Raw genomic sequence first — 27,854 nt, 5'->3', positions numbered from 1 at the left:
CTGTGAAAGTGTCACAATAGCTCTCGCATTCAGGTATCTTTGATTTGCCTGCAGTGCATTGTGCACTTCATGTCACCTTCAGTGAATTTGAAAGTAGGTAGTCATTGCAACGTTTCTGATTAATGATGGTGGCTATATTTAGGTTTTAACTAGTTATATGTGACAGATTTTCCATGTGAAAAGTTTTCTGTATTTCAGTTTATCTGAACATAGACATGCAGCAGAATGATTATCTTTGATTTCCTCTCAAATGTTGGGCTTGTCGGCCTTAAAGTCAGACCACACTAACAGAAGGAATTTGAAGGTGAGATTACTGTATTCATTTTTTTTTTTCATGAAAAGCAGTAAAAAGTAGAAAATAATGTGTATTTGATGTCTGAGGTGCCTGTTTCATGTGTTCGTGTTTCCATATGAAACATGTCATGACGCTGTCGTAGCCTTATAATTTGATACTTAAATCGGCTGCACCAGCTGCTTTGTGATTGACCATTTCATTACTAAGCAGGTTCAGTCTCCATCACACTCAGTGTTTATTAGTTCATAGGAATTTATGTTTTGGAGATTTTGGTAAGAGTAAACCAAATATCTCAATGTAAATACTCTACTGCATGTGGACAGAAACTGCTGGTTTCAACTGTAAACTAGTGTAATATGTCAAAGCTTACAGTTTATTACACTAAACCACAGAAACTCATTGCTAAAAATATCAATAAAGTCACAGAGCAACCTCAAACAGTTATTTCCTTTCATTCGTTTAATTGATCATATTTACAAACAGTCTGAAGTGCAGTAAATCTAAAATATAATCCATATCTACTGTACATTGCATTTTGGTTTGCAAATCGTTTACAGAAGTATGAAACTACTACTGTAAAATAACATTTATTGAAAATCAAGGGGGAAAAAAAGACCACAGTTATGAAACAAACTGGAGAAAATGGAAAAACAAAATTCTTTTCAACAACATCCATTGGCCTTTGTGCTTTGTGCACCTTTTTTGTCAAGTCACAGCTCACATTTCTTAAGGTTAACACACTTACTGTCACCATTGTAGGCAGCTCTTTAACACATCAGAAATCTTGGGGGTGGGGGGGGGGAATAACCAAAGTCTCTGGTTTGGAGTGCAAAACCGCATTTGGCAGAGTGCTGAAGCCCACCATAAACTTTTATACAGATCAGCACATTCTTCCTTCTGTATATCTTGTATTCTACTCACAATGTATTTTATTTTGTCCATCCTTCAGCTTTTTTTTCATCTGACTCTTAAAAAAGAGAAACTTCCCTCATCACGCAACCACATCCCACATACTGCAAAACAAATGTATCGTAGATTAACATCGGCACAGTACAGGGTTTAGATACATTTTCTATTATTTAAAATGTCCCAAAACCATATCATGTTTCCAACTTAATCATTTTACAGGGGAGTGTGCGAAGCCTAATCCATGAGTCCATCAAATAAAAAAATCCACAGAAAAGCATCCAACAATGCACAGCCTTACATCTATATTTCCCTTTCCAACTGAGAAAAGAAAACACAACACAACAGATATTGTCTGACAGTAGATAGAATTGAATATGTGATAACAGGCAGGTTTAAGGAGGCTTGCTTGAGTCGTGGAGTTTTGTGTGAAATTGTAAACAGTTGAACCTTTTTTGGTGCCAGTGAAGGTGGAGTGATATATTTCAGAATGCATTACATTTTTTGACTAAAATGATCACCCACTACTCATTATGCAATCTCCTCAAAAATCCAAATACTGTCACTGCATTGTCAAAAAATGATTTGGTAAGCACATAGATATAGATTGACAGCCTACTTTGACAATATTCTGTAAGAACTTTAATGAAAAACAATTTTTTAGAAAAATTATGTCGAGTACTTCATTTGGTGACAGTTTAAGTTTGGAACAAAAAAAATCTGTGATTATCCTACAGTTACTGTATGTCTGTCTCCATCACAGTACAAAAACAAACACATCAATTCCTCATACCTAAACATCTCCTTCACACGATCATGAGACAAACATGGGACTACATACCTTGTATACTTTACAACGATCAAATGTAAAAAGACTTGCATTTGAGGGAGTACAGTTTTACAAGTTCTAGTACTATGTGTCCAGCTGTGGCCCCAGTGATCACTGGCCACAGTGAATGGAGAAAGAGGCCCTTTGAGCCCTATTAGGTTTATTATGACGAGATACAGATACAGGCAGGCGTAAGATGCCCACATACTGATCTGCACACACAGGCACACTCTGATGTGCATGTACTGTATGCACACACAGAAATAAAATTGCTTGTATGCATGCTTGCACACACTTATGCATGTGCATACAAGAACACATACACATGGACAAACTATTGATTCTCTTAAGGGTCTTCCATCAACTCTTCTCTTCCTCTGCAAAGTCCCATATGTTCACCAATGCGGTGTGCAGAGATGCCAAATTAATGAGTTTACGGAGTCTTTACCTCGAAAAGGCCTCTTTTGACCTCATTTAGTTCCCACAACCAGTAGGTCCAGTCTAGTCCAGCCCAGAGGAGTGGTCTTATCAACTTAAGGCAGGTTAGGTGGTAGCTATGTGGCAGGGTTGGAAGGTCCAGTCATTCATCCATCCATTATTTTCCATCCAATTACACACTCTCTTTTTCATCATTTATCCTCCTGTTGAAGTTCCTCTCAATAGGGCTTGGCCCACTCAGTATTGGGAGGGCTCCTGGGACTGCAGTTTCCCATTGAGGATGACGAGTTGGATGCAGCGGAGTGTCCCTCCCAGAACATGGCGTCACTGGGCTTGGGGGGACTGGGGAAGGACCTTGAACTGTCATCCAGGGAGGCCTGGTTCAGGGGAGGCGGGGGCAGGACGACAGAGCAGGTGTCGCTCCTAACCAGAGCCTCTCCAGAACAGTGCTGGGAGGGCCAGGGCCCATTGTACCAGCAATCTTCCCTCAGACTGTCCGGCAGCGGGGTGCCTGATGGGGGACATGGGCGGCCAGAGCATGAGGGGAGTGGGGGGGCACTAGGGGGACGAGGCACTGATGCCCTAGGAACTGGGTGGTTGTTGTTCTTTTCCACGTCGTCCAGACACTGGATTGGAACTGTTGAGGCAGCTAGAAACAGAGAGAGAATTGGAAGGATAGAAGGGGAGGGACAGTGTGAAGGATAAAAGTTGCATTTGTCGTATAAAACATGGTTTTAACAGACGGCAACCAGCACAGTATCAACCAAATGTTGTGAGATTCATTGTTTTGTTTACTATTATGCATTATAATTTCATATTATATTTTGGTGTTCTTGGGAGCAGCTTATTTGGTAAATTTAAAAAAGCTCAAAATATTACTCAGTGAAGTCAGATTTTTAATATTTAGCCCAAAGAATATTCTCATTTAGAGCGCATTAACTGCAACTGTGGACACATTAATAGAGCACAAAAGATTATAAATATTATGTATTTCAACAGCTATATGTCAAAAATGGATATCATTTCTAAGTTCTCAATTTCCACCATCCATCACCAGTAGACAGGAAAAATAAGTGACAGACTTAAAGGCAAGTGGATAGTTTGTAAGACTAAGGATGAGATTAATTTAGTTTAATTTTTTGATGTATAAGGTGGTGTATGAAAAAAATGATTTGTTTGTTTAATTCATCAGATCTACTCCCCCCCCCTCCAACAGCTGGAAGAGGTCTACTTTTGTATTTGGCACCACTATCGCACCTCTGTATTTATTATCTGTCCTTATTTACATATGGATTATAATTACCTTTTCTAAAGAGATTAACAAATTCTAAGGTGCACTCAGCAAAGCCTTTTGATCCCTGACAAGCTAATAGGCCGCATAGTGGAAGTATAAAGGAGTGAAGTAAAATATCACACCATACAGGTTTTATGTACAATAAAACCTCTGCACCATGTAAATATCACTGCCTCTGAATCAGGAAATATCCAAAATAATCACACAAAACCCACCAGAACAAAACCTCATCAAACCTCTATGCATAAACCGAGCCTCACTTATTTCATACCAAGCATATCCAAACACAAATCAAATATCCCAATTTCTCTCTCTCTCTCTCTCTCTCTCTCTCTCTCTCTCTCTCTCACACACACACATCATTTCTTTGCTATTAAATCATCATCTTGAGCGAATAATAAAGTTTAAATGAGAGTATCTCCTCTCGCTTTTTCCCCTACCTCTCTCCATCCATCCCTCCCCGCTACTCTTCCATGAGAGGGTCTCCTGAGTCTAGGATTTGAATAAAAGTGATTCCAAAGGAGGAACATTACAAGAATACAGATGCAGAATATGACTGAATAAATACATAGCCTGCTCTCCTCCCCCTCCTTCTTTGACTCTCCCTTTCTTTGCCACTCTCCTGCTTCCCCCATTCCTCTCTCATCTAAGTTGCAGGATTACCCTCTTATTCAGTGGAATAAATAGGCCAAGATTTATTTTCTTGCCGTATTTCGTTCTAATTTTCACCTCTGGTCTCCTCTTCTGACACACCGAGGGAATAGACAACAAAAGTAATCTCTGCTAGGGTAGAATACATCATCACAGAGGTAGGGAAGGGGGGACAGATCATTTCATGATGTCCTTTATCAAAGTGTTTGAGTACTTCGGTAATATTTGCAGTCCTATCACACCTTTATAGAAACTGAAACAAGGAGCAGAAGGAGAAATCTTCTGAGTAAGTAGTAATTCTTTAGAAAAGCCTTCCCTTATCTGAAGAGAGGCAGTAGTCACCCCCTCCTTGCCTTTGATGTTAGCCGCATTAGTTCCTGTGTAGAGAACGCTAAACTTCAAATAAAAACATAAATCACACTACCTGACGCTCAGGTTGAAGAGATATCATTTAAAATGTCACGTCAGTTTTGTCAGTTTGAATACGTTAAATATGTTGTCTGCACTTTTATTTCACTCATTTGGGTTGGCTATGAAAAAAAAAGTCTCTGTAGTTACACATTATATAACTGTGATATGTTTTTTAACTTCATATGTTCCCCTTTCTGCTTGTGCAAGTTATCAGTCTATCCAGTATTTTGGGGGGTAACTGTCTCTGACATCTTTTCAATAAAGGGCATTTGACAGTATTATAGATATATAATATATATATAATTATAACTGAACTGTAACAATGCAACATTTTTAAGTTTAAGGTACAGACAGCTCCTGTAAGGGCTCTTTGCTTTGCTTATTGAATGGTAGGTGAACAATTACTTTAATGAATTAGTTAGATATAATCAGGTTGGATGAGATGTACGAGTCAAATACAGAGATAACAATGATTATCACATTTAGTCATATGACATTTACCTAAAAGAAAACATTTACACATTATTATGTTTTACAATACAAATAATTTAAAGTTAAAAAAAATAAATCTGATCATAAAAAAGACATAAATTCAAAGAGAAAGTCTTTACAACAAACAAAAGGCATTACCTGGTCCCTTAAGGTAAAATCAGAATTGCCTGTTGCTTTAATCATAGTCCGGATGACGTAAGAAACCTGAACAAAGTTAACAAGGGTGCACTGAGTGCATCTCAGTGGTAACCTGTGAGAAACTGCTATAGGGGACTGTAGGGGAGACAAGATGCTCCCCGAGCTGCAGATATTGGAGCGAGCTGAGTAAGTGTGAAAAGGCAGTAGGGGGGAGCAGTGCCGGTGGGTTTTCATTTATACAGACACAAATACATGAGTTCCAGTGGGAATGATTTGTATTGATGAAACAAAATACACACAAGCAATGCCAACATGTTTCTGTGGGTTCCTTACCTTGTCTTGTCTCGCTGGCCAACGGCCTGAGTTTCCTGATCAGGCCTGTTTGGTGCTTCAACTCTGAGTGGAGACGAGTGACCTCAGAGCACAAAGCCTCGTACGTCTGCTGCATGCTCCTCTCCCTACAGATGCACAGAATGTCTGATTTAAATATTACATTTAAAGCATTTCTGCTCTCAGACAGGATCTTGTGGTAAAAGTCACAAGTTGCGTTACATACCGTGGCTGATAGTTTCATTGGAATATTATTCAAATATTCTTGATATTGATATTTAATTTTGCTATGTGGTTTGTTTTTTTGCTGATGCATGTATAAAAACAGGGGTTGAGCATAATCATTTAACAGCATAAGTTCACATTACTAAAGCCTGTTTAGGCTCCATTCAGAGACGTACATTAACTATGATTTTGGACAGAAAAGACACACTGTATTGTTGGGTTAAATGCTAAACCTTGTAGTACCATCATCTGCATTCTAAGCCGACAACAAAGTAAAAATTGCGGTATTTGATGCAAGCAACACCTACAAACTGTCCTATCTACACCTTACCTAAAGATGCAAGATCTCATCAACACTTTGCCTTAAACTTAAAACACCTGCCTAAAACTGCAGAAAAGCTAAAGAGAAAAACTGTGAGGAAAAACTAAAGCTTTTTGTGCTGCTAAAATAAACACCAAGTGAAAACTGCTGACACGTGAAACAATACAAATAGAATTTTATTCATGAAATGTAAGGTGATACTAATTTATTGGGGATTATCTTCATATAAAAAGTAGGTGGAGGGCGATTCTATATGCCATTTAACTTGTGTATAGTTCATCAGAACAGTTAAACCATTTATAATGGATACAAGTTCTAAGGGTTAAGCTGGTGCTGAGCAGGTACTGAGTTCAGTTGCCTCTGAGGTTAACTGCATATAATTGGCTGTTTTGCACACACGGTTAAAATGTTCCCTATAAAGCTGCACCCTCCTCTAGTGGCCAAAGCAGACAACTACAATCCATGTTACACACACGAGGAGAGACCATACAAGACATCCAGTAAGGGCAACATCACATATCATGTGTAACCAAACACCTATTTGACCTGTGTAGTCTCTGACATGCCATTTGTCCCAAACCTGCTCTATGTGTCACTTCTAGTACCTTTCTTAGAAATGTTTTTAAGAACCATACTGGTGTTTTAGCGAGCAGATTGATGAATGTGTTTCTGTGTATCTGGGAAGCAATTGGATTCAGTTTCCATTAAAAACGATGTATAAAACTCTGCCTGCAGGCTTAACATGTGCTAGAGATACATAACAGTGAACATTGAGTTGGCTTCTTTTATGTCAAAGTCATGATATTGTTGCATTGGCAGTTGAAAACAAGGATGGGTAAGGTCAGAAAAAAACAACAACAAAAAAAACTCTGGTCTCTTGAGTTGACATTCGGGTGAATAAATTCTTGATTCATTGCCACTATTGATGGTTGTTCATTATGACTATCAACAACTGAAAGGTCACTATTTTATTTACCATTACAACAGTACTACTTACTCCTACTTACTAGCTTTGTGACTCAAAAGGTAGAGTCAGTGAGTCTGGAGAAATTTGTTCAATACACTCTTTTTTTTTGAAATTCAGCTCAAATATCTCCACACAGTCCACTAGTGGTCTGTTCTGTGTGTGCACTGACAAAAAAAAGTCCAGTGCTCATACACAGCACTGGCTCTGTAAATGGGAAACAAACAAAGTGGCTTGGACTGTACCACTAAACAGTATTCCAGCCAATCAGCAGGGGGCGTTCGTGCTCGTGCACTGGTCAGGGGGAAGTCTTCGGAGCAGCTGTCTGTGTGAGGACATGACAGTCTCCCGTCTCCAGCACCCGCTGAATTGTGAGGGAGTGCTGGCGAACTGGAGAGAGAGGGGCCGATTCACATAAAAAGTGTTTTCTCACAGAACAGATACGTTTCCATTTTATTAAATGTCTCATGGAGACCCCACGCATTTTTTTAACACTGTTTCTGTCACATTTAGTGAAGCGTAATCTGAACAGACAGCTGTTCACACAAATATCCTGCTGTATATGTGTTGATAACCGCATCAATTAATCAATAAATACAAACACTGCTGATTTCTTCCCGTTAAGCTGACATGCAAACTATTTTGGTTTAGTAAATTTCTGCTGTTAGTCAGCCTAGTGAGAGCAGTTTGTTGCTTTCCTCTCTGCTAACAGACAGCTGCTTCTGTGGACGGAGACGCTGAACGCAGGTGGAGTGAGAAGTGGGGAGGCTGCAGAGAGGCGGAGAGTGTGGATGGACTGTTGTGCTCACATGAGACAATTTTTTTTTTCTCTGCTTGTGATAATGAGAGGAACAGAAGTCACTCTACAGCTAATGCATCGCTCTGGAGTTTTTGGTTGTTGCCTTGGCAATGCGTGTCCGTCCATGAATTCAGGGGCGGAGCTTCTGAGGGAGAATCAAGGGAGGGGGGAGTATTTGTTTGGGTGTTAAGTTTAAATACAAACAATCTTTCTCCAGAATGACTGACTCCACCTTAAAGGTCACTGAAATGAGGGCTGAACATCAAATTGGCAGCCACTCTTCCTTGATATTCATAAAACACTATACCTGGCTTTATACTTTGCGTCACAGGTCTGGTCCAAGTCTGGTCCGTTAAGGCCATGGAGTTCCTCCTAAAACAGAGTCAAGTTATGCCAGATAGAGAGTGGACTTGCCTAAAGTTGTATTGTCATGGTTATTAATTATTACACAGCTCAGGATTCCTTCTCTCCCCTTCAACCCACATTTCTTTCTTACATCCTTCAGCATATTCATTCCTGCCCTTCATCCTCAATCCCACTTCTCTCCTCTAGTCTGTTTCCCAGTGTCATCCTGTCTCGCTCTGCCCTAACACCTCCTCCTGTTTTCCCTTCTTCTTGTTACGCCACATCTCTCCCAGAATGCGTTGTTTTTCAGTGTTGCTCTCTCCAGCCCCTCTTATCTCACCCCTTCTTTCCTCTGTCCTCTTTTCGTCATTATCTTCCCCTCCCTCCCTCTCTCTCTCTCTCTCTCTCTCTATCTAACTCTCCCCACCCTCTCTTACCCCACTTCTCTCCAGCTGTCTGCTGTTCTCCAGTGTCACCCTCTCCAGCTCCTCCTGAAGTTTGTGGATCTTTAGCTCAGTGCTGACCTTGTCCAACTGCCAGTAGTCCTGAGGGCTGTTCAGGCTCTTCATCACTGGACACACAATAGAAAAAAATGTCCAATTGCTATTGTCATTGAGAGAATAAATGTCAAGTTGAAATACTTTTCATACAACTAAGTAATACAAATATATAACATATATTATATTGTATTATTATTATTGATGCATTAATGTGTTAGCAGTATTTTAATACTGTGGGGGGTTGAGGTGGAGCAGATAATTTATATACTTTTGGGTAGGTTAATCTACACTAATCATTATATTTTGTAAATGATCACAGGTTTTATTTGTAAAATCTCTATTTGAAGAGTAACAATAACTGTCAGATAACCACAGTGGAGGAAAACATACATTTCATTAAGTATATAGTAGCGTAAAATGGAAGAACTCAAGTAAAATACAAATACCCTTAAGAACGAAGCTTAAGTAAATGTGATTAGTTACTTTCCACCTCTGGTTTTGCATGTCATACTTCAAACTTTACAAAGTAGAGCATTATTGCCTTTGCCTCACTGACTCACTGACCTTGGCTGGTCTCCATCTCTGTCCTCAGCTGAAGCAGCTCCAACTCTTTGTGCTGGAGCTGCTCTGTCAGCAACCTCTCACTCTCGCTCTTCTCCTTTTTCTGACAGAAAAAGAGGGGAGACAGTGAGGCACAGGAGGAGGAGAATGAAGGATTCATACCAATGCAGCAAACACTGACTTGGTCTGAGGGGAGACAGGTGCACCTGTGCTGTATTTTGTGTCATGGGTATCACAAGCTTGTGGTGCTACTTGAGTTTTGATTTGAAATGACAGTGTAAGAATTAGATACAGATAAAACAGTCAGTTTAGACTTTGATTTGCATTATGTTATGGTTTGTAACACACTTGTACTTTGTTCCAAACTTTAGTGTCAGTTCAAGAAAGTTTCAATTCATTAGTAAACGTACCAGTTTGTTAAGCTCCATCTGCAGGTCCTCCTTCTCTATATAGATACCTCGGTAAGCACTGAAGGCCTTGTTCACATACTGGGGACCCTCTGATGGAGGTGCATCAGGCCTGAAGAGCTATATCAGTGACAACAAAATATGTGTTGAAAATAAACATTAAGTGATATGAGAGAAGAAAAGAGACCAGTTTAATTTCATTTAAATATCTGTGGTCGGAAGTTACTTTCCTCCCACCACATCCTATCTTCACAGGGCAGACGCTGCAGCAGATAAAACCCAGGCTGATGAAGAGATTAGTCACTTCTAGAGAAGCTACTCTGCCCACATGTTGTGCAGCTTTTTCACTTTGGCCTTCCATCTGAATTAAGACACTTCTTGTTTTAATAACTCCCTCTGAATCGTACTGGATCTTTTTTTTTTTTTTTTTTTTTTTTAAATCGAATTTCAGAAGCCTTCTCCCCCAATGTGTGGTGCCCAAACACATTGTTTGGTAATGCCATACTTTTCCAGACCTCCTCTCTGTTTTTAGACAGTGCAGATTTATTTCTCATTGTTTTATAGCTTTGACTATAGTCCAACAATATTAATGATGCTGGCATGCAGACTCTCCTGGGCCGGAGGCAAACATTTCGCATTTTGTGTAATGTTGAATCTGTTGACTTTTTCCAAACTTTCCCTATGCATTTCGCGTTTGCCCATAATTCTCATGTCCTGGAAAATTTAAAAAAAAAAAAATGTTTTCATTCATCTCTGTTTATAGCTCTAATGTTCCAAACATTGCTCTCTGCCTGTTGAGCCATCTGGATAAGCAATATATTATTTTGATTCATTCTTCTCAAGCTCTTATCTCTCTCTTCTATCCTCTCCTTACCTCTCTCCCATCATCACCCCTTTCTGGCCGTTTACATCTATACCTTATCCTCCAGCTGCTTCACCCTCTTCCTCAGCAAGGTATTCTCTCGCTCTGTGTCTCGCAGCCTCTTCTTGATGTCCTCATAGGCTGTGACCAGGGCGAAGTGGGAAGCAACAGATTCGTCGCCGGCACACACTGATACAGGGCTCTCGCCGGTAGTCGTGTAGGCCGTCTCATGTTTAAGGATGCAAATGTCATCATCCACTGTCAGGGGCTCCATGCCTGCACAGGCCTACTCTGTAGCAGATAGAAGACCTGGGGAGTACATGAAGTGTTTCATTTTAAAGGATTTTTTTGTAAAAGCAAAATCAAAAAATGACTGCTGACTGGAATTTGGCAAAAATATATTCAGAAAAGTCTTGTTATAACACCTGATCTGCACATTTTTAGGGACATCCTGGGGGACACATGTTCAATGCTTTGTACTGCATATCCAACAGATTACTCTACAATCAAACATTGTCCCACTGCTGTAACTTTGTTCTATTGATGACACTTTAAATTTCTGTAGGTGGCACTCCTCTCCCCTCTGCTCACACTTACTAAGGGATGGTCTACAAATCACAGGAAATGCACAATGCATCACTTCCTGTGTGCAATAGACTTTTTCACAAGGAAATAACCACATGAGTTGAGGTGTTTTGAACAACAAATGCAAAAAAAAAAAAAAAAAAAAAAAAAAAATCATCAAGAGGCTTTGGGTTGAATACAATTAGACTGAACTTTAATGATCTCTGGGTGGAAACTGGTTTATTGTGGCAATATTTTAAAACGAAACCTGTTTGGCTGTTTACATACCTTTACAAAAGAAAGTGAAAAGGTTTGTAAACTCAAAGTTAGTCCATAGATAGTCAGATGATGACAGTTTGTTTGTTGTTAATCTGGATTTGAAAGGAAACTGTGACTATGACGCAGAGTTTCAGCTTTAATTTGAGGGGGTTTACACATTGTGTACATTTTTTTATGTCCCCTAATTTGAAAGGACCAGATGTAGCTGTATCTAGAGCTCAAATGTTTCTTAGACAGTTGTGTTTTGTTTCATCATTATTTAATGCATGACAGAGTTTAGCAAAAGGTACTATACCTTTGCTAATTCTAGGTGTGACTACACTGACTGGAACAGACCCGAAACATCAGGCTGCAGATGGACTCAGTACCGCCATCATCAGGCCCAGCTTGCAATAACAGATTGTTTTACTTCTGTAAAGTTGATTCAATCTCCACCAAACTTTATCTATATGGCTTATTTGAACAATCTATTCCACAGAATTAAAAAAAAATATGTTACCATTTAGCTACATAGTTAATATAGTATAGTATAGAAAAGGTGTAAATGTATAGTGAAGGTGTGCAAACATTTTAATGTGAAAGCATAAAGGCATTTATTTCCAGATCTATAATAATCTTTCTATATGGCTGCTGTGAATAGAAATTTGCATTTTTTCATTTTTTTTATATTCAAAACATTTCTCTGCACTATGGTTTTGGCCCCATGGCTGCGTGCCCTACAATCATACACAGGGAGTAGTATATGTAGTAGTACATACAAAAACACACAATATGTGGAGAATATTGTTAACTGATGTATAATTCTGTTAACTTTGATGGTGCAAGGTGAAGAGGAGAAAAGAGTCACACTAACCTGAGTGACCTCACACTGATCTGAGTGACCTGGCCTGTTGTAATAGAAATATAACACAGTCCAAATTGACTCAGCAATAATTTAAGCAGTCCAACCGACCAAGGTAAAACAACACAGCCTCTTGAATGCTTTCTGTTTCGCTCGGCAGCACAGACAGTGCAGCTAACGCTGGTTGATGATGTCAGCATGCAATGATGCAGCAAACACCAAGGAGCCAAGTTTTTAACAGCGAGGGGCCGAAGCTTTTACAAAAATAACTTTCAGTTGGACAGCTTGTAAGATACATGCTATGGATATAAACCGAGAAAAACACTAACACATAGCCGCTTTAACTTTAAGGGACAACTTCAGAAGACAACATGAAATCGAAAGTGACCCCAGCAAGTACTTATAAACGAAAGTCAACGTGAACCCAAAACAAGACACGAAGAGCAACGTCATTATATTAGACTCCCGTCGATAAAATAGGCGAGCTAACGGCTAACAGGGTTATGACAGCAATATAGACCTAAACTAGTACGACGAGGCAACGAAATGCTGCCATAATCGAGATGTAAACAATCAATGAATCTCGTCTGTATACGATGCTAACGTTATGATGTTAGCTTCCGTAAGCTGTGTTGACAACCGATAAAACACATTGACAGGCAATTGTACAATAGGTATCAGGATGAATAACACAACCTACACACAATGACGCAAAGAAACAAAAAATATATATCAACTGCTACAGTGGTCGAAATCGATCTGTTATGACGATAACAGTTAGCTAGCGTTTAGCTAACGTCTTCTGGCTATTCGTGGCTAGGTGAAGCAAAAGCAGTCCTTTATAATCATTTTTTTACTCTCGACTTTTACAAACCGTATGTAGATGCTGTCCTCAGTTAGGTCTCTGTTGACCACACAGGATTGTCATTTATTCTTGAGAGAAGAAGAGCCGTTTCTCGGAGAAAAACAAAGAGACGAGGCTGGACACTCGCACCCTGTCAGAAGTGACAGGTGAGGAAACAAAAACTTCCGGGAGTCACTTCACCGCTGGAGTCATTTCAGAATAAAAGCGCTGCATAAATGGAGTGTGCTGGTACTGTCACTAGTAGAAAACAACAGTGCACACTGAGGCAGGAAATGATGGAAAGAACAGTGTGTGCGATTTAGTTAGACAGCATGTAAAGAGGAAGAAAAAAACAATGAAGTGATACACTGACTGCGACTGACTCAGGAGCACTGCTGGTCTTCACTGACAGTCTGCAAATGTTAAGAGTTGATTTCACCTGAGGGTATAGACCTGAGGCATTAGAGGAAATATATTATTGGGAGTTCCCAGGCCAGTGGTGGAATTTAACCAAGCACATTTACTCAAGTACTGTACTTAAGTACAATTTTGAGGTACTTGTACTTTACTTGAGTATTTCCATTTTATGCTACTTGATACTTCCACTCCACTACATTTCAGAGGGAAATATTGTACTTTCTACACCTTTACATTTGTCTGACAGCTTCACTTTTCAGATTACAATTTTTTATACCCTTCCTGTCCAGCTAAATCCATGTATCTCCAAATCTGGTGATTTTGAATTTGAATTGTTCTGATGAACTAAAGAATTAAATGTTCCTTAAGGGTTTAGAAAATGATCCTACCTCTTAAGCTCAATAAACTATTTTAAACCACGCTTGGATTGGCTGGAAAATGCATTGTCACAAAGCTGAAAACAGGACGTTTTTTTTATGAACTTGTTGACTTTTTAGAGATACATGGTTCTCATAGGACAGCAACATTACAAACATATGATGGTCTTAAAGTGTATGATGCCTTACTGTAGATTAAACTAATCATCAGTAGTTACAATTAGCACAGCCTTATATAACCACAGCAACAAAATGCACATGAATGCAGCAGTAATATTAATACAAAAACATCATATATAATAGTAAAACACTGACAGGGATCATTTTCTGCGTAGTGTATACCTTTACTTTCGATACTGTAAGTAAATTTTGCTGATAATACTTAAATACTTTGACTTAAGTAATGTTTTCAATGCAGGGCTTTTACTCGTAGCAGAGTATTTTCACATTCAAAGTACTCATAGTACTATTCATAGTACTTTTACTTAAGTAAAGGACCTGAATACTTTTTCCACCACTGGCTGAATTTTTCATTGCTGAAATACAGACTCAACACACATATTACAGAAAAATGTAAGACACAACCAAAAAAACAAAAAAACAAAACCTGACACCATAGATAGACATGGGCCTACGAATACCATACTAGCCCTCACATTGATGCTCCGGTCTGAATGTAACTTACATCCCAATGCCACACGTCACCAAATAAGGCAAGCCCAATAATGACTGTTGCAAGCAACCATTCAAACAGTTGAATGATCACAAGGCTCCAGTTGAGGTGATTTGAAGGGGTAAGGTTGTGGTTCTCAAAATTTGTCATGTCAAGGACCCCTAAACTGACACAATTAGACCATGGATCCCTATCTAATAAGATTTTGTCCCAGGGTCCCCCATCTGATAAGATTCTAGCTTTTAGATATTTTATGACAGAAAGTGTATGAAACCCATGATCAAAATAGTCATACATTCTGCCATTGTGTATTACTTATGGATGGAAATAAATTATTTTTGCTGGGGACCCCCTGGAACCCCCTGAAGGACCCCTGGGGGTTCCTACACCCCACTTTGAGAACCACTGGTATAAGGAATAGCACAAAGAGGCAATATTGCAATGTGTAGGCTATTAGAAATTATGGTTGTTTTGTTGTTCTCTCATTTTCAGAGACAAAAATTAAAGGAATGAAAACAGAATATTGATTTAATTTTCATTTCAAAACCCACAAAAAAAGGCATTTTTCTTTTTCCTGGTCAGAAACAACAGACACAACATTTATAAAGGACTTGGTTTTTCTTCTCGCCTTTGTACAACAGAAAATAAAATAGTTAATTAATGTGTGAACTATAGCACTCGGGAATACGAGGGTGTACTTATTCCACACAGGAGGCTGGATTAGTAAAATGGTCTTTGAACACATTTTCTATCAGCAATAAAGTGAACTACTATTATTATTGAAATAAACAGCGTCTCTTAATTAATTAATATGAATAATAATAATAAATAAACTCTAAATCAAGTGCTTTGTAAATGTTGTAGAGTATCTGCCATTCCTGACCACGTTCTGACTATTTACGTTTTTTATCAACTCCGTATTTAGTGACCAATCAGATTCTGTGACCTGCAGTGTTGGAAGTGGTACTCAGATCCCTTACTTAAGTAGAAGTATCATACCACAATGTAAATTACTCCTTTGCAAGTAAAAGTCCTGCATTTAAAATCCTACTTAAGTAAAAGTATTGAAGTTAAACCAGTTAAATTTACTTAAAGTACTAGAGTAAAAGTACTAATTTTGCAGAAAATCAGGCAATTTTGCAGAAATCATGTACTCTAAGGATGATTTTAAATGCAGGATTTTTACTTGTAATGGAGTATTTTTACATTGGGGTATTACTTTTACTTATATATACTTTTACGTAAGTAAAGGATCCGAGTAGCCGACTTCTTCCGGCGCTGCAGATCACAGAATCTGATAAGTGACCAAATACGGTGTAACATCTGCGGCCCTGGGTGTACCTGTACCTATTAAAGTGTCTTTCCCCTGCGTATGTGGAAATGTCCTGCTCTTGTTGGTGTGTGGGTGTGTGGGTGTGTAAAAGTCAAGGGGTCATCAAGTCAGGAGGCAGTCTCACAAGTCTGGCACCAGTTGGTGAGAGCTTATCCAGGACCAAAGTGTTGGACGGTCATTCCGCATTTTTTAAGAAAAGCTGCCGAGTTACTTTAGTGGCATTAACAAGCCAACGTTTGTTCACTCGCTTGCTAACTACGTTATCTGGCTAACTAGCTTAAGGTAAGTAAGCCTTCCACTACACTGCCGAAATATAACTGTTATTTTCTTTCCCATTGACAGTAAATTAAATGAAAATAATCTTATTCCTCTTAATCTTAATGTCACGAAAGAACAGTTTTTTAAAAGTCATATTTTCTGTCCCAATTATAGAGCTGGGAGATAAATTGATATACAGTAGCGAGCTAGCTAACTAACATTAGCTAGCAAGCTAACCAATGTTAGCTTGCTAGCTGTTAGCTTGCTAGCTAATGTTAGCTAACGATATATCATCAAAGGTAGCGTTAATAAGGTATTAAGTTAAACTAAATGTCATATGTGATTTAAGTTATTGCGGTATTTTATCTCACCACAAAGAAAATTTTTACTACAATGGCAGTTTTTTTATTACCTATAAAGTTAAGCTACTTCTTAAATGTTTGTCTTCATGGTCTTAGTAACTTATGAATTTAAGTAAAATTATGCTACTTTCTGAACCCCTTAGCTTAGTGAAATAAACGTGCTTCTACATGGTTGACCCTTATATCCACATTTTTAATCACTTTTTAAAAAAAAAAAGATTTCACATTTATTAAAATACTTTATACAGTATATTTAGACTCTGCTGGAGTTTGAGTTCAATATCTTCTCTCAGAAGGGGGTCACTACTGAGAAATAATTGATGGTGATGTGCGAGTATGGAAATTGTTCATCTACAGGCCTCCTTTGAACAAAACCCCTGTGTCACAAGACATTCCTAAAGAGGATACTCTTAAGTGTGTTCCTGATGGCACACTCTTAAGTGTGTTCCTGATGGCACATCCCAGCACTTGGGAATTTCTTAATAAATAATGAAGACAGAGCTATAATGTTTCACTAATGGAAAGATCTGGGGAAATCTGAGCAGTGGAAATGACTACTGAGAAATGCTGCTTGCAGTTCTTGAGTAAGGCATTTACCTGCTGATTATGTTTGTACTGGGTAGGACGTAGAGTTGTGTATATTTGTGTACAAATCTCACTCTTACCCAGCATGTCTAATTAGTATAAGGCTTTTAAAGTCTGACCAATTCTCCATGTTTGTGAGAGAGCAAGAAAAAAAAACACGTTTATTGATGTGCTCTCGCTTTCATGATTTCTAATGTTAGTCTTTTGTAACTCTACTTTTCTGTAGTCTGCAGTGTCATACAACACAATGTTTTTTGGGAGTTTGACAGACATATTCACTGCTATTAAATGTATGTTTTGCTATGTTCACTGTATCTATGAATATTTCCTAAATGTGCTGTATTAATCACTTTAAAGGGCTCTATGGTCAGAAGCGTGAAACACAAACCCTGTACTTTTGGCTATGGAGGAGGCTGCAAAGATCAGTGACATGACACATCAAGAGGAACCTGAGATCTGCTACTTAAAGACTGGTTAGGCCAACACTTTTACAGATACTGTGTCAGCACCACAGCTGGTGCGTTTTTACTCATTTCCCTGTGACTGTGGCATGATGTAAACATGCTATTCAATTACTGTTGAAAGCTTTTCCTTGTAATCCCTTGCGTCTATGAAATATATAATAGTCATATACTGTATATATACTATATATTATAATGTACTGTACCTTATTCTTCACAGTCCAAATGTAATTTGTAGTGGTTTCTTCATGCTGTACTTACAAGCCTACATAAAAATTCCATCCAATAGTTTGTGTGTGAGTGCTCTGTGCCTCTCTCATCATGTGTGAGTTGTTTTCGTTCCGTAATAGATACCACTTTCCCATCAACCCACATCTTTTGCCACTTTTGAATAATCTCAGCCTGTCATATGTTCAATCCAAACTTCCAGTCAAAATCAACATACTCTACAAGTGGCATTTTATTTCAGCTTAAACTGTTTTAAATTTTTATTTGTAATATAAAAAAAGCCCAAGTTGTCACTCTCCTTTCTGAGAACCTGGAAAGTTTCCCATTTCTCTCAGTGCCCTGGAACTAATAAGTTAACATACCTACAGGAGCACTGCAACTCTGAGAAATTGTTTGAAAAATGTCAAATGCATTGTGGATGGTAGAGGTGGGGACTACTACAGGGTTTTTTGTGTCAATGTCATTGCAGTGTTGTCAAATGCTCAGTTGCTGATGAGAGATATAGAGGAGCTGCTGGACTGGTGTACGTCAGCACGCCCATCCAACCAGCGGCGGTGCAGAATGGTATGCATACAGTACATGTGGGGAAGCACACACCTCATTCAACCATGTGACTATGACCATGACCACAATATTTTCCTAATCTTGCTTGTGCTGTTTTTTTTTTTTTTTTACTGCCTTTGGGAAGCTTAGCTGGTCACACAGTTCCATGATATCTGTCTGTATGTTTTTTCCCATATTGAAACTGTTGACCTGAGAGATATATCTGCTTAATTAATTTCTTCTGTCTCTAAAGCACATAATGAAGCAGATAGGACTATTACATTCCCTCAATACTGAGGTCAGAAGGGGTCAAACCCAGTTTCCTGTGGTTGCATAGCAAGACAGTCAATTGTCCCTCTTACTGCAAAACACTAGTCTTTAAACTGTTTTGCCATCAACATAATTTTCAGTTGACACAGAAGCCGCTTAACTATTTTACTATTAAACTGTGGCTGTGCATTACAAGCCAAGCCTCTCAACATCTTTTTACATGGTCCTCCATTAAGGTGTTCAAGACACAAACAGCTGTAAGCATTAAATCCTCCTGTCCTATTTCATGAAGGTGCCAGAGGGTGTAATAAATGCATGAAACTTTCCAAAACCTTGGTAGAATGAGAAAAAAAACATTTGCATAATTGTTGCAATATTTCTTTGGATTCTGGATGTGTTAGTTGATGCTCACAATCTCAGTCCCACCTACAAAAGCTGTGATTTGCTCAGTTGTTTTGTCCAACTGGAGAACCAGTTATTCATGGAAGGCCTTTAAATCTCAACAAAATTTTAGAAACATTTTAATTGTGGTTGCTGATTCAGAGGCTTTGAACCAGGCTAGCTTACAATTTCCACAAAGTTAGCATGGTAGTAATGACTGTTTACAAAGGAGAATTTCTCTTTCTTTCAGGAAGCATGCAAGCACACAAACAGATACACACTAGTAGACACATTGACCCATGCGTATGCACATCATTCTCTACTGTGCAGGGCAGTCATTAACAATGATGGATGTATAAATGACCTTGTTATTATTTTATGTGCTCAGCTATACTGTGCACAGTATGGTCCAGCATGCATGTTGTTATTGTTGTGACAGATTCAGCAGGAATGTCAGGCCAGCATTGAAGAGGACGGAGAGACCTTGGTCATAGAGGGCTTCAGGTTTGAGAGTGCGACCAGCAGGGAGGACCTAAGGAGGCTGAGTTCACTGGCTGATGCAGGAGGACGCCAGGGTGACACATGACTGATGGCTATGTAAGTGGTTTCATCACAGAGGGTCAACAAGGTCAAATGACTGGCAGAGGTGACAATGGCAGACAGAGAGACAACAAGTGACTTGTTTTAAAATGATGGTAGTAAGGCTAAAAAATGTTATGTGTAACCTCTTAAAACAGAGACAAAGCAGTTTGACACCATGTTATGTAGAGGATGAAGACCATTTTAGAAAAATGTGTGCCTAGTTTTTATTCTGCATTGTTTCTAAATGTCTAAATACCAGAGATTTTGATTCTTTGTTGATTGTTCCTTGTTTAGAGAGAGTGCGTGTTGAGAACACAGTTTGACAGTTTTGTATTGGCATGTTTGAGTTTAGCATTTCATAATATGGACATACAGTTGGCTTTAAGTGTTGATGGAGGAAATATTGTTAGGTAAAGTTTATCTATTATTTATTTATTTCTCTTCAGTTCATCCTGTTTAACTCAGCAGGGTAAATTTTACAGTTGCAGGAATGTGTGAATGGATCAGTAGGATCTTAAAATCGTATAGTTGAATAACCTGATGTCAAGATCTTTAATGTTCATAAAGTACACTGTAGTCTCTTTCTTATAAATGTTACCTTTTCTCAGGCCACTATGTATCTAGGACATATTCCTTCCTCCATAGGGAAAGTGGCATTTGAAACATCTTGAAGTAACTACTTATATTTGATAATTAATTGATAATTAATTTGTGAGAATGCACAATGCACTTGCAATACATCACATTATCAACTCACAGTACTTAATAACGAATGTGATAAAGAGTTGATCCAGTCTAAAGGGAAAAACTAATTGGTCAAAATGTTTTATTTTTGATTACACACAGTTGTTACTTTTGCATCTCTCCAATGTTTTCCCCATAACCATATCTTGATAATCTTTCTAATTTCAATTCTTGTGCGGTTTGCAGCAGAGATGAAATTATAGCAAATGGTCATCATATAAACTTTGACCTGATTGTGTCAAGGGAAGCTGACTGCAGTATCAGGTAGAACAGCATGCTTATCATCCCTTTATTACTATTGTAAAATCATCCAGTTATATGTTGAGGGGTAATTCAGTGCTGCTGTAGCCTTCTTTTTAGTATAGCGCTATTGCTATCATAAAGTCAGCTCATTTTGTTAACCTCACACATGAGAAGCACCATGCCTCAGTTTGTTGACGTTGAATTCAACGTGAAAATCTCCCCTTTTGTAAACAAATTGTAAAATAAATCCCCTAGATGGTGAAACCAAGACATAAAAATGAATCATCTATGCCTCACCATGTAATGCCCTGTGTAAAGTAGAGAGGAAGGCTGTTTGGGTGAACGAACGAGACCTGCCAGTAGATTAACAAGTGTCAGAGCATCAATGTAACCAATTAACAAACTCCCAATTAGAATGTCTGCTGAATGATTGAACCCAGAAGTTTACCAAGCATTAACATACTAAACAGACTGACATAATATATGCAAATAATGTCATTATTATGCATGTGCTAGTTCAGTGCCCAAATTAAGTGCTCGTTTGGAGCACTCAGGATGTGTTTGCAAGTGTGAGCTCTATGACAACATATTACAGAAATAATGGTCACTTGAAAAATCTAATTAGTTTTACATTTGGCTGTAAGCTAGAACTAGAACGCAGAGAGAGCTTGAAACAAATCATCAACCATTCAAAGCTATAGCAAGATATCCCCTTAATTTATAGGAATAAGGAAAAGGTTTAATAATAAATTGTTTGGACATATAATATGCAGACGCATACACACACATACACACACACACACACACACACACTATGCACACAAACACATGCATCCAGTAAGCAGGCCAAGTGGTAGAAAAAATGGTAGAAAAGCATTCAGCAGATGTTGAATTAGTAATGACAAAAGTTGCAGATTGACTGTCATGTTTTCGTCCAAAAGTGCTGCATGAATTATTTATGCTACAGCCCATGTAATTAGATGTTGATGGGAAAAGACTGGACCAGGAAAACTTGAGTGCTTGCTGTTCTTTGCAAGTGATTAATCAGTCGCTCCTTCCTTAAACATTTTTGACAATTTTAGGACTTTGAACCTCTTCAAACTGCAGCAGTCACCTCTTCACAACAGCTCAAGTTGAGTTGACACTGCTGTACACTGTACCACTGAACACTGTTTATATATATATATATATATATATATATATATATATATATATATATATATATATATATATATAATGATCATCTCATGTCTGTTTTTGATATAAACATCTGCTGCCCATAAATCTAGATTGATGGAACTCAGAGACTTGAAGCAACAGCCGATGCATGTTATTATCATTTTCTACCAGAAGAGGATGCCGTTTCTATGTTTTCTTACTCAGTCCTTGCACCTAGTGCCTGTGCATTAGGCACTCAAGTGATTATAATGGATGACAATGAGACATTCAAAAGCATATGAAACTCACTCCAGAGAAGTAGTGTGGGTGAGGATTGGACTCTTGCCCAGTTGTCTTTTACTGCCTTATAAAACCTTGAGATTGAACAAAATGAAATTAGTGGAGAGTACTGACATGCAGAATATACTCACCTTTGTCTCTTGGCAAAGTAGAATGTATTCACCTATTATTAATCACCAGTGAGGCATGTATGGATGGTGGGGTCACAGTATACCCTCTATGATCCCTCTCTCTGCAATATAACACCCCATCAACTACCGCTGCACTACTGCAGTTAAAGTTAAGATCAATGATGCCAGCAGTACGGTCATATATCACGCTGCTGTCTAAGAGTTGTTTCACAGTGCTGAACTAAACTGCACCAACACAAATTACACCTACAGTAGACATAACCCCAGTCTTTCTTTCTCTCTCTCTCTCTCTCTCTCTCTCTCTCTCTCTCTCTCTCTCTCTCTCTCTTTCTTCAAAACATCGGGGAGGTTTGACAGCTGTGCACTGCATGTTGTGAAGACCTGTCGCCTATCAATTGTGTGTGAAGTTGCACTCGGGGGGGATGATGTTGGATGGAATAGGGTGCTTTTTAGTCTGAATTTTTACAAATGCACTGGATCAGAAAATTTGCATGTAGAGTTCACAACACCTCCATTGGTCAGGGCGTTCTTGGCATCCCACAGGGTCTTTTCATATTGTGCTTCAAAGGAGATCTGAACTAAAGTGCACTTGCTTACTGTTTCATTTCAAACCCTGAAACTGTGCCATGTAATCAGCAACTGGCCTTCTTTATGCAGTGCAGAGGTCAGCCATATTCAAGGCCCTTGTATGTGTGTTGGTATGGCATAGGGCATCCCTCTAGACTGAACAAGCATAGCTGCAGCAGGGCATCCAAGGCCCTTCCTTTGTTTTTGCTGAGCCAATTAGAGAGAGATAGCATCTGCTGTGAAAGGAGAACAATGGCTTGTTCACTGTGTGTGTTTGAGCACATGAGTGTAAGATGTGTGTCACTGTGCATGTGAATACGCATAAACTTTGCGTGTGTGTCTGTAGGCTATTTAGTAATTATGCGTGTGTTTTTCTGTAGCTACAGTATATGAGCATGTAGAGTATGTGTGTTGAATAGTAATAAGAGAGAGAGAGGAGTATTATATACAGCAGAGGCAAGGAAACAAGAAAATGACTGCCGACAAAGTATGACAGACAGCATATGGCTTCATCTGCGGTGATTTGGTTAAGCCCCACACATACAAACGAACACACACACATACAGCAAATCGCCAGAGAGGCAAATATAAATTAGGAAGACTTCCTGCATTTATGCGCTGAGGCACATACAATGCTTGTAATTAAAAAGTCACTGCTGCTGAGTGACAGTCTGGCTCATGCACATTTAGTTTGTGTCCTCACTCCAACTTCTATGAAACTTTCTGACAGGAAGTGTGGTGATGATTTCACAGTAGGCCGTAACACTCCATCTTGCCAAAGGACCTGGAGGTCATTAACCCCTACCTGCTGCTGTCTAGAGCTGTGCAGAGTTTGATGACTCTTCTTTTCTAGCTAAGGAGTGAAAAGAGAGAGGTATGAGGGTGTGTATGTGTGCGTGTATGTGTTTTAGCAGAGCTTGCTAGCACCCCTGGCTTGGCCAGCCGGCTCCACCATATGGCCACATTTATCATGTATCTTGCTATTCATTAAGACTGCCCTTGCTGGCTGCAGAAGCACTGCTGGGGGCCTCAACCTCACCTCAGAAACACTGTGGACTTGTGACTGCAGTCCACTGTAATTTTGGGCGTGAATGCTGCAAAATTATTCTGTATGTTGTTGAACATGAACCAAAGATTATTTTGCTTTACAGGAGGCCCCATTTAGCGCCAGAGAGAAGGATTGATTAATGTACAGTTTAAATTAAATTATGAATAATTCATATATAATAGTTTATTGTGGACAAATATATAATCTATATTTTAAAGCTCTGCAAGGAGACAAAGATGAAATTTGGACAGTTTCCCACAGCGTAGTGTTCTCCCATGTTGTGTGACATAGTTTTGTTACTTAACAAACATAACAACAACTTAGTAGTATTAACTGGTCTATACTCTGACAACCTTCATTGAATGCAGTAGTTTGGGAGCAGTGTTGTTTCTTCATTTGTCATGCTATTAGCATGGCTCTAGGGATAGCAATGTCAGGCTGTTGGTCCACCACTTTGATCCTGACTGAAATATCTCAATAACTATGAGACTATAGACATGGGTCCGTAATGTTAATGCACCTAGTTTCTAAGAGTTTCCTATGTGAGAAATGCATCAAAAGCTTTTCTAGTTGAAAACATAACATTTCTTGTTACATAAAAGAGAGAAGAAATTTACATTTTATACATGATGTATTAATGAATGGTTTCCTGCATCAACTACAAATAGTGCTCTGATTAACATATCATTCTCGTTCCCTGAGCTAACTGTGGCAGTGCAAAATAATTACCTGAGCGGAGAATTTTTTTAGTTTGATCTGCACTCCACGCAGCGTGTCAGACTGTGTTTACACGATGCTCACATCATGTTTGACTTTCTGATCTTAGTTGTTTTCATTTTGTTATAATTTGTAACTCTGTACCTCCTGTTTAATGACAGAGAAGTAGAATTGGGCTTCCAAAGTATTTGTCATCTGAACCAGACAACAGAATAAACTCACCAAAGAATAAATTGATTGGAATGTCCTTTGGTTGATAGTGTGCGGTATGGAGTGAAACTAGTCACACTGTGCAAAGTCATTTCTTTCTGTCTCCTTTGTATTGATTGTTAGTTTGCTTCTTTTTTATTTTTGCTTAACATTTTGACAGCAGTAGTGTCTCGTTGTCATGGTTGATGAGTTCACGTGCCCTCTCATATAGTACTTGGTTTTTCAATTTTATGTACGTAACTTGAAATAATTCTGGCTGCTGAAAATCTTGGATGTCACACCAAGGGGATCTTTGTCTCTCTTTCTCAATGTGTATCAGACTAAACAGGTGGGGTGCTCAAACCTAGCACTGATCTAATGTTTACTTTTTTATTTATGTTTACCTGTTGAATATTCCATCTGCTTACATCCACTCCTCACTGGTCAGTGAGAGATTCTTTTATGACGGTTTTCTTCTTGTTTGTGATAAAGAGAATTCTGAATGAAGGCATAGCATTTTAATCAGGAGAGACTTATTTAAATAAGGATATGTACAGTATACAGGTGTTCATAATAGGAAAAGGTGAAGAGTCATGAGGTGTCTTTGGTGATCATACCCCATGATTATACGCCATGAGCCGTACAGGAATATGCCCTCAGCAGAGCCCACACACTGGTGGTGATGAAGAACTGAAGAACTTAAAGTCCAGATGAAACGGCATTTCGAGAGTATCTAACTTTCGTATTGTGAGGTATTTCTGAGGGAAACAGGACAGACAGACGGGGCATAATGTTGGGGAGAATTTAGTTTGAATGTTGAAAAGTGGGCATGCCATAATGAATCTTAGCTCTGTGCTGCTAAAAGTTGAAGATCGATTGATGGGTGGATGTCATGATATTATTGGTTGAACTGATTGGTTCAAGCCTATGTAAGCACACATCATATTTCGTTTTATAGGAGGAAAACATGATTGAATTTTGATATAAGAATACAAAGAAATTGAATTTTTTTTGCATATATTTTTAAATAGGTGCACAATATGACCAGGAATGTGACCTAAAAGGGTTAAAAGGGGATTTTTCATTTCATCTCGACTTTAAGCCGAGCTGAAGATCTGTATAGATGTAATCTGGAGCAGGATGAGCCCATTGGATGGATCCATTAAACAGCTGGTTCTAATGAAAACTGGAGGTGGAGGGGTGGACGCAGGTCACATCAGTTTTACACTGATATGACAACTGAAAGCAGCAAAGAAGGGAACAGATTTTAAAGCTTTTTATAGCAATAAGATGATTGGCTCACAGAGGTTGTGGCAAAATCTGGTTGAAATGTATAGAGGGGGGATACTAAGCTACCAGATTGTGACTTTGTTTCTACACAGATGTAAATTTCTTTCCCCTTGCATGCCAGAGTAATAACTTGTTGGTCTTGATCAGTATGGTCGTGTTTTTGTCATTCCATCTTCATTAAGTTTAAAACTGGTCCTCACTTCACCTCAACCGGCACTTATCACTGCTCGTGCTGAGACTGCAAGGCCAGCTGTTGTTTCAGTGCATCCCTGTTAAGCATCAAAACATCAAACAGCAAGCAGGACTCACTTGCTCTCTGAAGATCACAGACTGTTGTTGCGCCTGTCATTTTTATCTCCGGAAGAAGTCTTTGCATTTTTCTCCCACTCTGTGTAACACTCTTGATTTTCTCTTATCCTGCCTGTCCGTCTTCCTCTGTCTCTTCTTGACGGTTTGACAGTGTGACAGCGGTGGAGAGATGTCTTCAGTTTTGTGGGGGGGTGGTGTCAGCAGGAGTGAGATGTCTGTCTTGGCATCACTGATTACTCTGTGTGTGGGTGTGTGTCCATGCTTGTGTGAATTTGATGCTTCTGTGTAAATACCTTAGGTGTGCTATATCGAATATGCTTTGGTACACACTAGCGTGTGCTTGTGTGCATCTTGACACTGTCGCTCTACATTTCTTTAATTGTATATCACAGTATTCAAAGAATCAAAAGAGGGACTTTCTTTTCCTGTGTTCCCTGATAATAAAAGACCAGTTATTTTAGCAGGCTATAATGGTGTAGATTTTAAAAACCTTTAGGTAAGACAGAGTTTTTTGGAAAAGAGATACGTGCACACTGCTTTAGTTTAGGAAAAACATCACACAAAACTTTATAATAAATATCTGATTTGAATAGTCTATTAATTAAACTAGCTAACTAACAGGAGAACTGAACTAGCAGTAAAGGGGATAAAATACAAATGATATAAGCTAAATGCCTTTCTTAAGAGCATTTCCGCACAGCTTGTTATTCCTAAATGCCATATAACGCTAGCTGCTCACTGTGCAGTTACATCCTTTACTGCTTGGACCCTCCTTTTAGCCTTTGCAGACATTAATAATTGATAGGGAGGAAAGAGTTAGCGTGGTATGACAGTTTGTAAAATCACATTGCTGTGGATTGTTGTACAGATTTCATACAGGCCGGAAGCTCAGTAAGCCGACTGAAAAAACTGGAATCTTGTCCATTGATGCAGATGTGGAAGTCTTACTTTTTACTGCTTTCAAAAGGAACTCCAGTTTTATTCTCCTTTTATCTCTCAGCCTGCATGGAATGACGTGGGCAGATTTTAAGTATCAAAGTGTAAACATGTGTTGTGTATGTGTGTGTACCCATTTTTATTCAGTGACATACTGTAGATCTTTAGGGCATTCGACCGTTTGAAATGTTCGAGCCTGTTTTCACCACCTTCTTAATTCTCCTTTAGGTGTTGCAATCAGCAGCACAAACCTCCTCTCAGCAAATGCAAATGTACTCTGAACAATGCTGTGGGCTCCCACAAACAGGTATACCACAAATAACTTGTGGCTTATGACCTTCACATCCAGCGGCAAAATATCTTCTGGATTTACAACAGCCGGCTGACTTGCCAGTAAGAGGGCAGGACAAAGCAGCTATAGTCATTGCTGTTTTGTATAAGAAGGATGTGACAGG

The 27,854-nt window shown here is 38.8% G+C and overlaps 2 protein-coding genes across 6 annotated transcripts in view; one reads left to right on the top strand and one right to left on the bottom strand.

Moving 5' to 3' along the window:
• Nucleotides 1-731: 731 nt before the first annotated feature.
• azi2 (5-azacytidine induced 2) lies at nt 732-13,532 on the bottom strand. Its single transcript, XM_042422661.1, has 8 exons — nt 13,328-13,532; nt 10,825-11,078; nt 9,911-10,027; nt 9,504-9,603; nt 8,877-9,010; nt 8,402-8,466; nt 5,788-5,912; nt 732-3,117 (listed from the first exon to the last, which is right to left on the bottom strand). The coding sequence occupies exons 2-8, from the start codon at nt 11,041-11,043 to the stop codon at nt 2,687-2,689; spliced, it is 1,191 nt and encodes a 396-aa protein (XP_042278595.1). The 5' UTR covers nt 11,044-11,078; nt 13,328-13,532; the 3' UTR covers nt 732-2,686.
• Nucleotides 13,533-16,018: 2,486 nt separating this feature from the next.
• Nucleotides 16,019-27,854, top strand: part of LOC121906267 (RNA-binding motif, single-stranded-interacting protein 3-like) — a 192,345-nt gene continuing 180,509 nt past the window's right edge. The window contains exons 1-4 of one of the 5 annotated variants that reach the window (XM_042425028.1): nt 16,041-16,379; nt 17,660-17,775; nt 18,461-18,555; nt 19,625-19,782. Coding sequence is in view for 1 of the 5 variants with exons in the window: in XM_042425031.1 (XP_042280965.1) it covers nt 19,768-19,782 (15 nt within the window). In the remaining 4 variants the exon portion in view is untranslated. Of the gene's footprint in view, nt 16,380-17,659; nt 17,776-18,460; nt 18,556-19,624; nt 19,783-27,854 lie in introns of all 5 variants that reach the window. The other 4 variants (XM_042425029.1, XM_042425034.1, XM_042425031.1 and 1 more) reach the window with 4 other exon arrangements.

This window comes from Thunnus maccoyii, chromosome 10 (assembly GCF_910596095.1).
Source record: "Thunnus maccoyii chromosome 10, fThuMac1.1, whole genome shotgun sequence".
Taxonomy (NCBI): Eukaryota; Metazoa; Chordata; class Actinopteri; order Scombriformes; family Scombridae; genus Thunnus; species Thunnus maccoyii.
The sequence above is the reverse complement of the archived record's forward strand: the minus strand, read 5'-3'. Positions and strand labels throughout refer to the sequence as shown.

Excerpts from the sequence above, each read along its gene's own strand:
- azi2 (XM_042422661.1), bottom strand. The coding sequence starts at position 11,043 with ATGGAGCCCCTGACAGTGGATGATGACATTTGCATCCTTAAACATGAG. Across the intron at positions 9,604-9,910 it reads AGATGGAGCTTAACAAACTG|AAAAAGGAGAAGAGCGAGAG; the intron begins GTACGTTTACTA and ends TTTTTCTGTCAG. Across the intron at positions 9,011-9,503 it reads AGAGATGGAGACCAGCCAAG|TGATGAAGAGCCTGAACAGC; the intron begins GTCAGTGAGTCA and ends TTGTGTGTCCAG.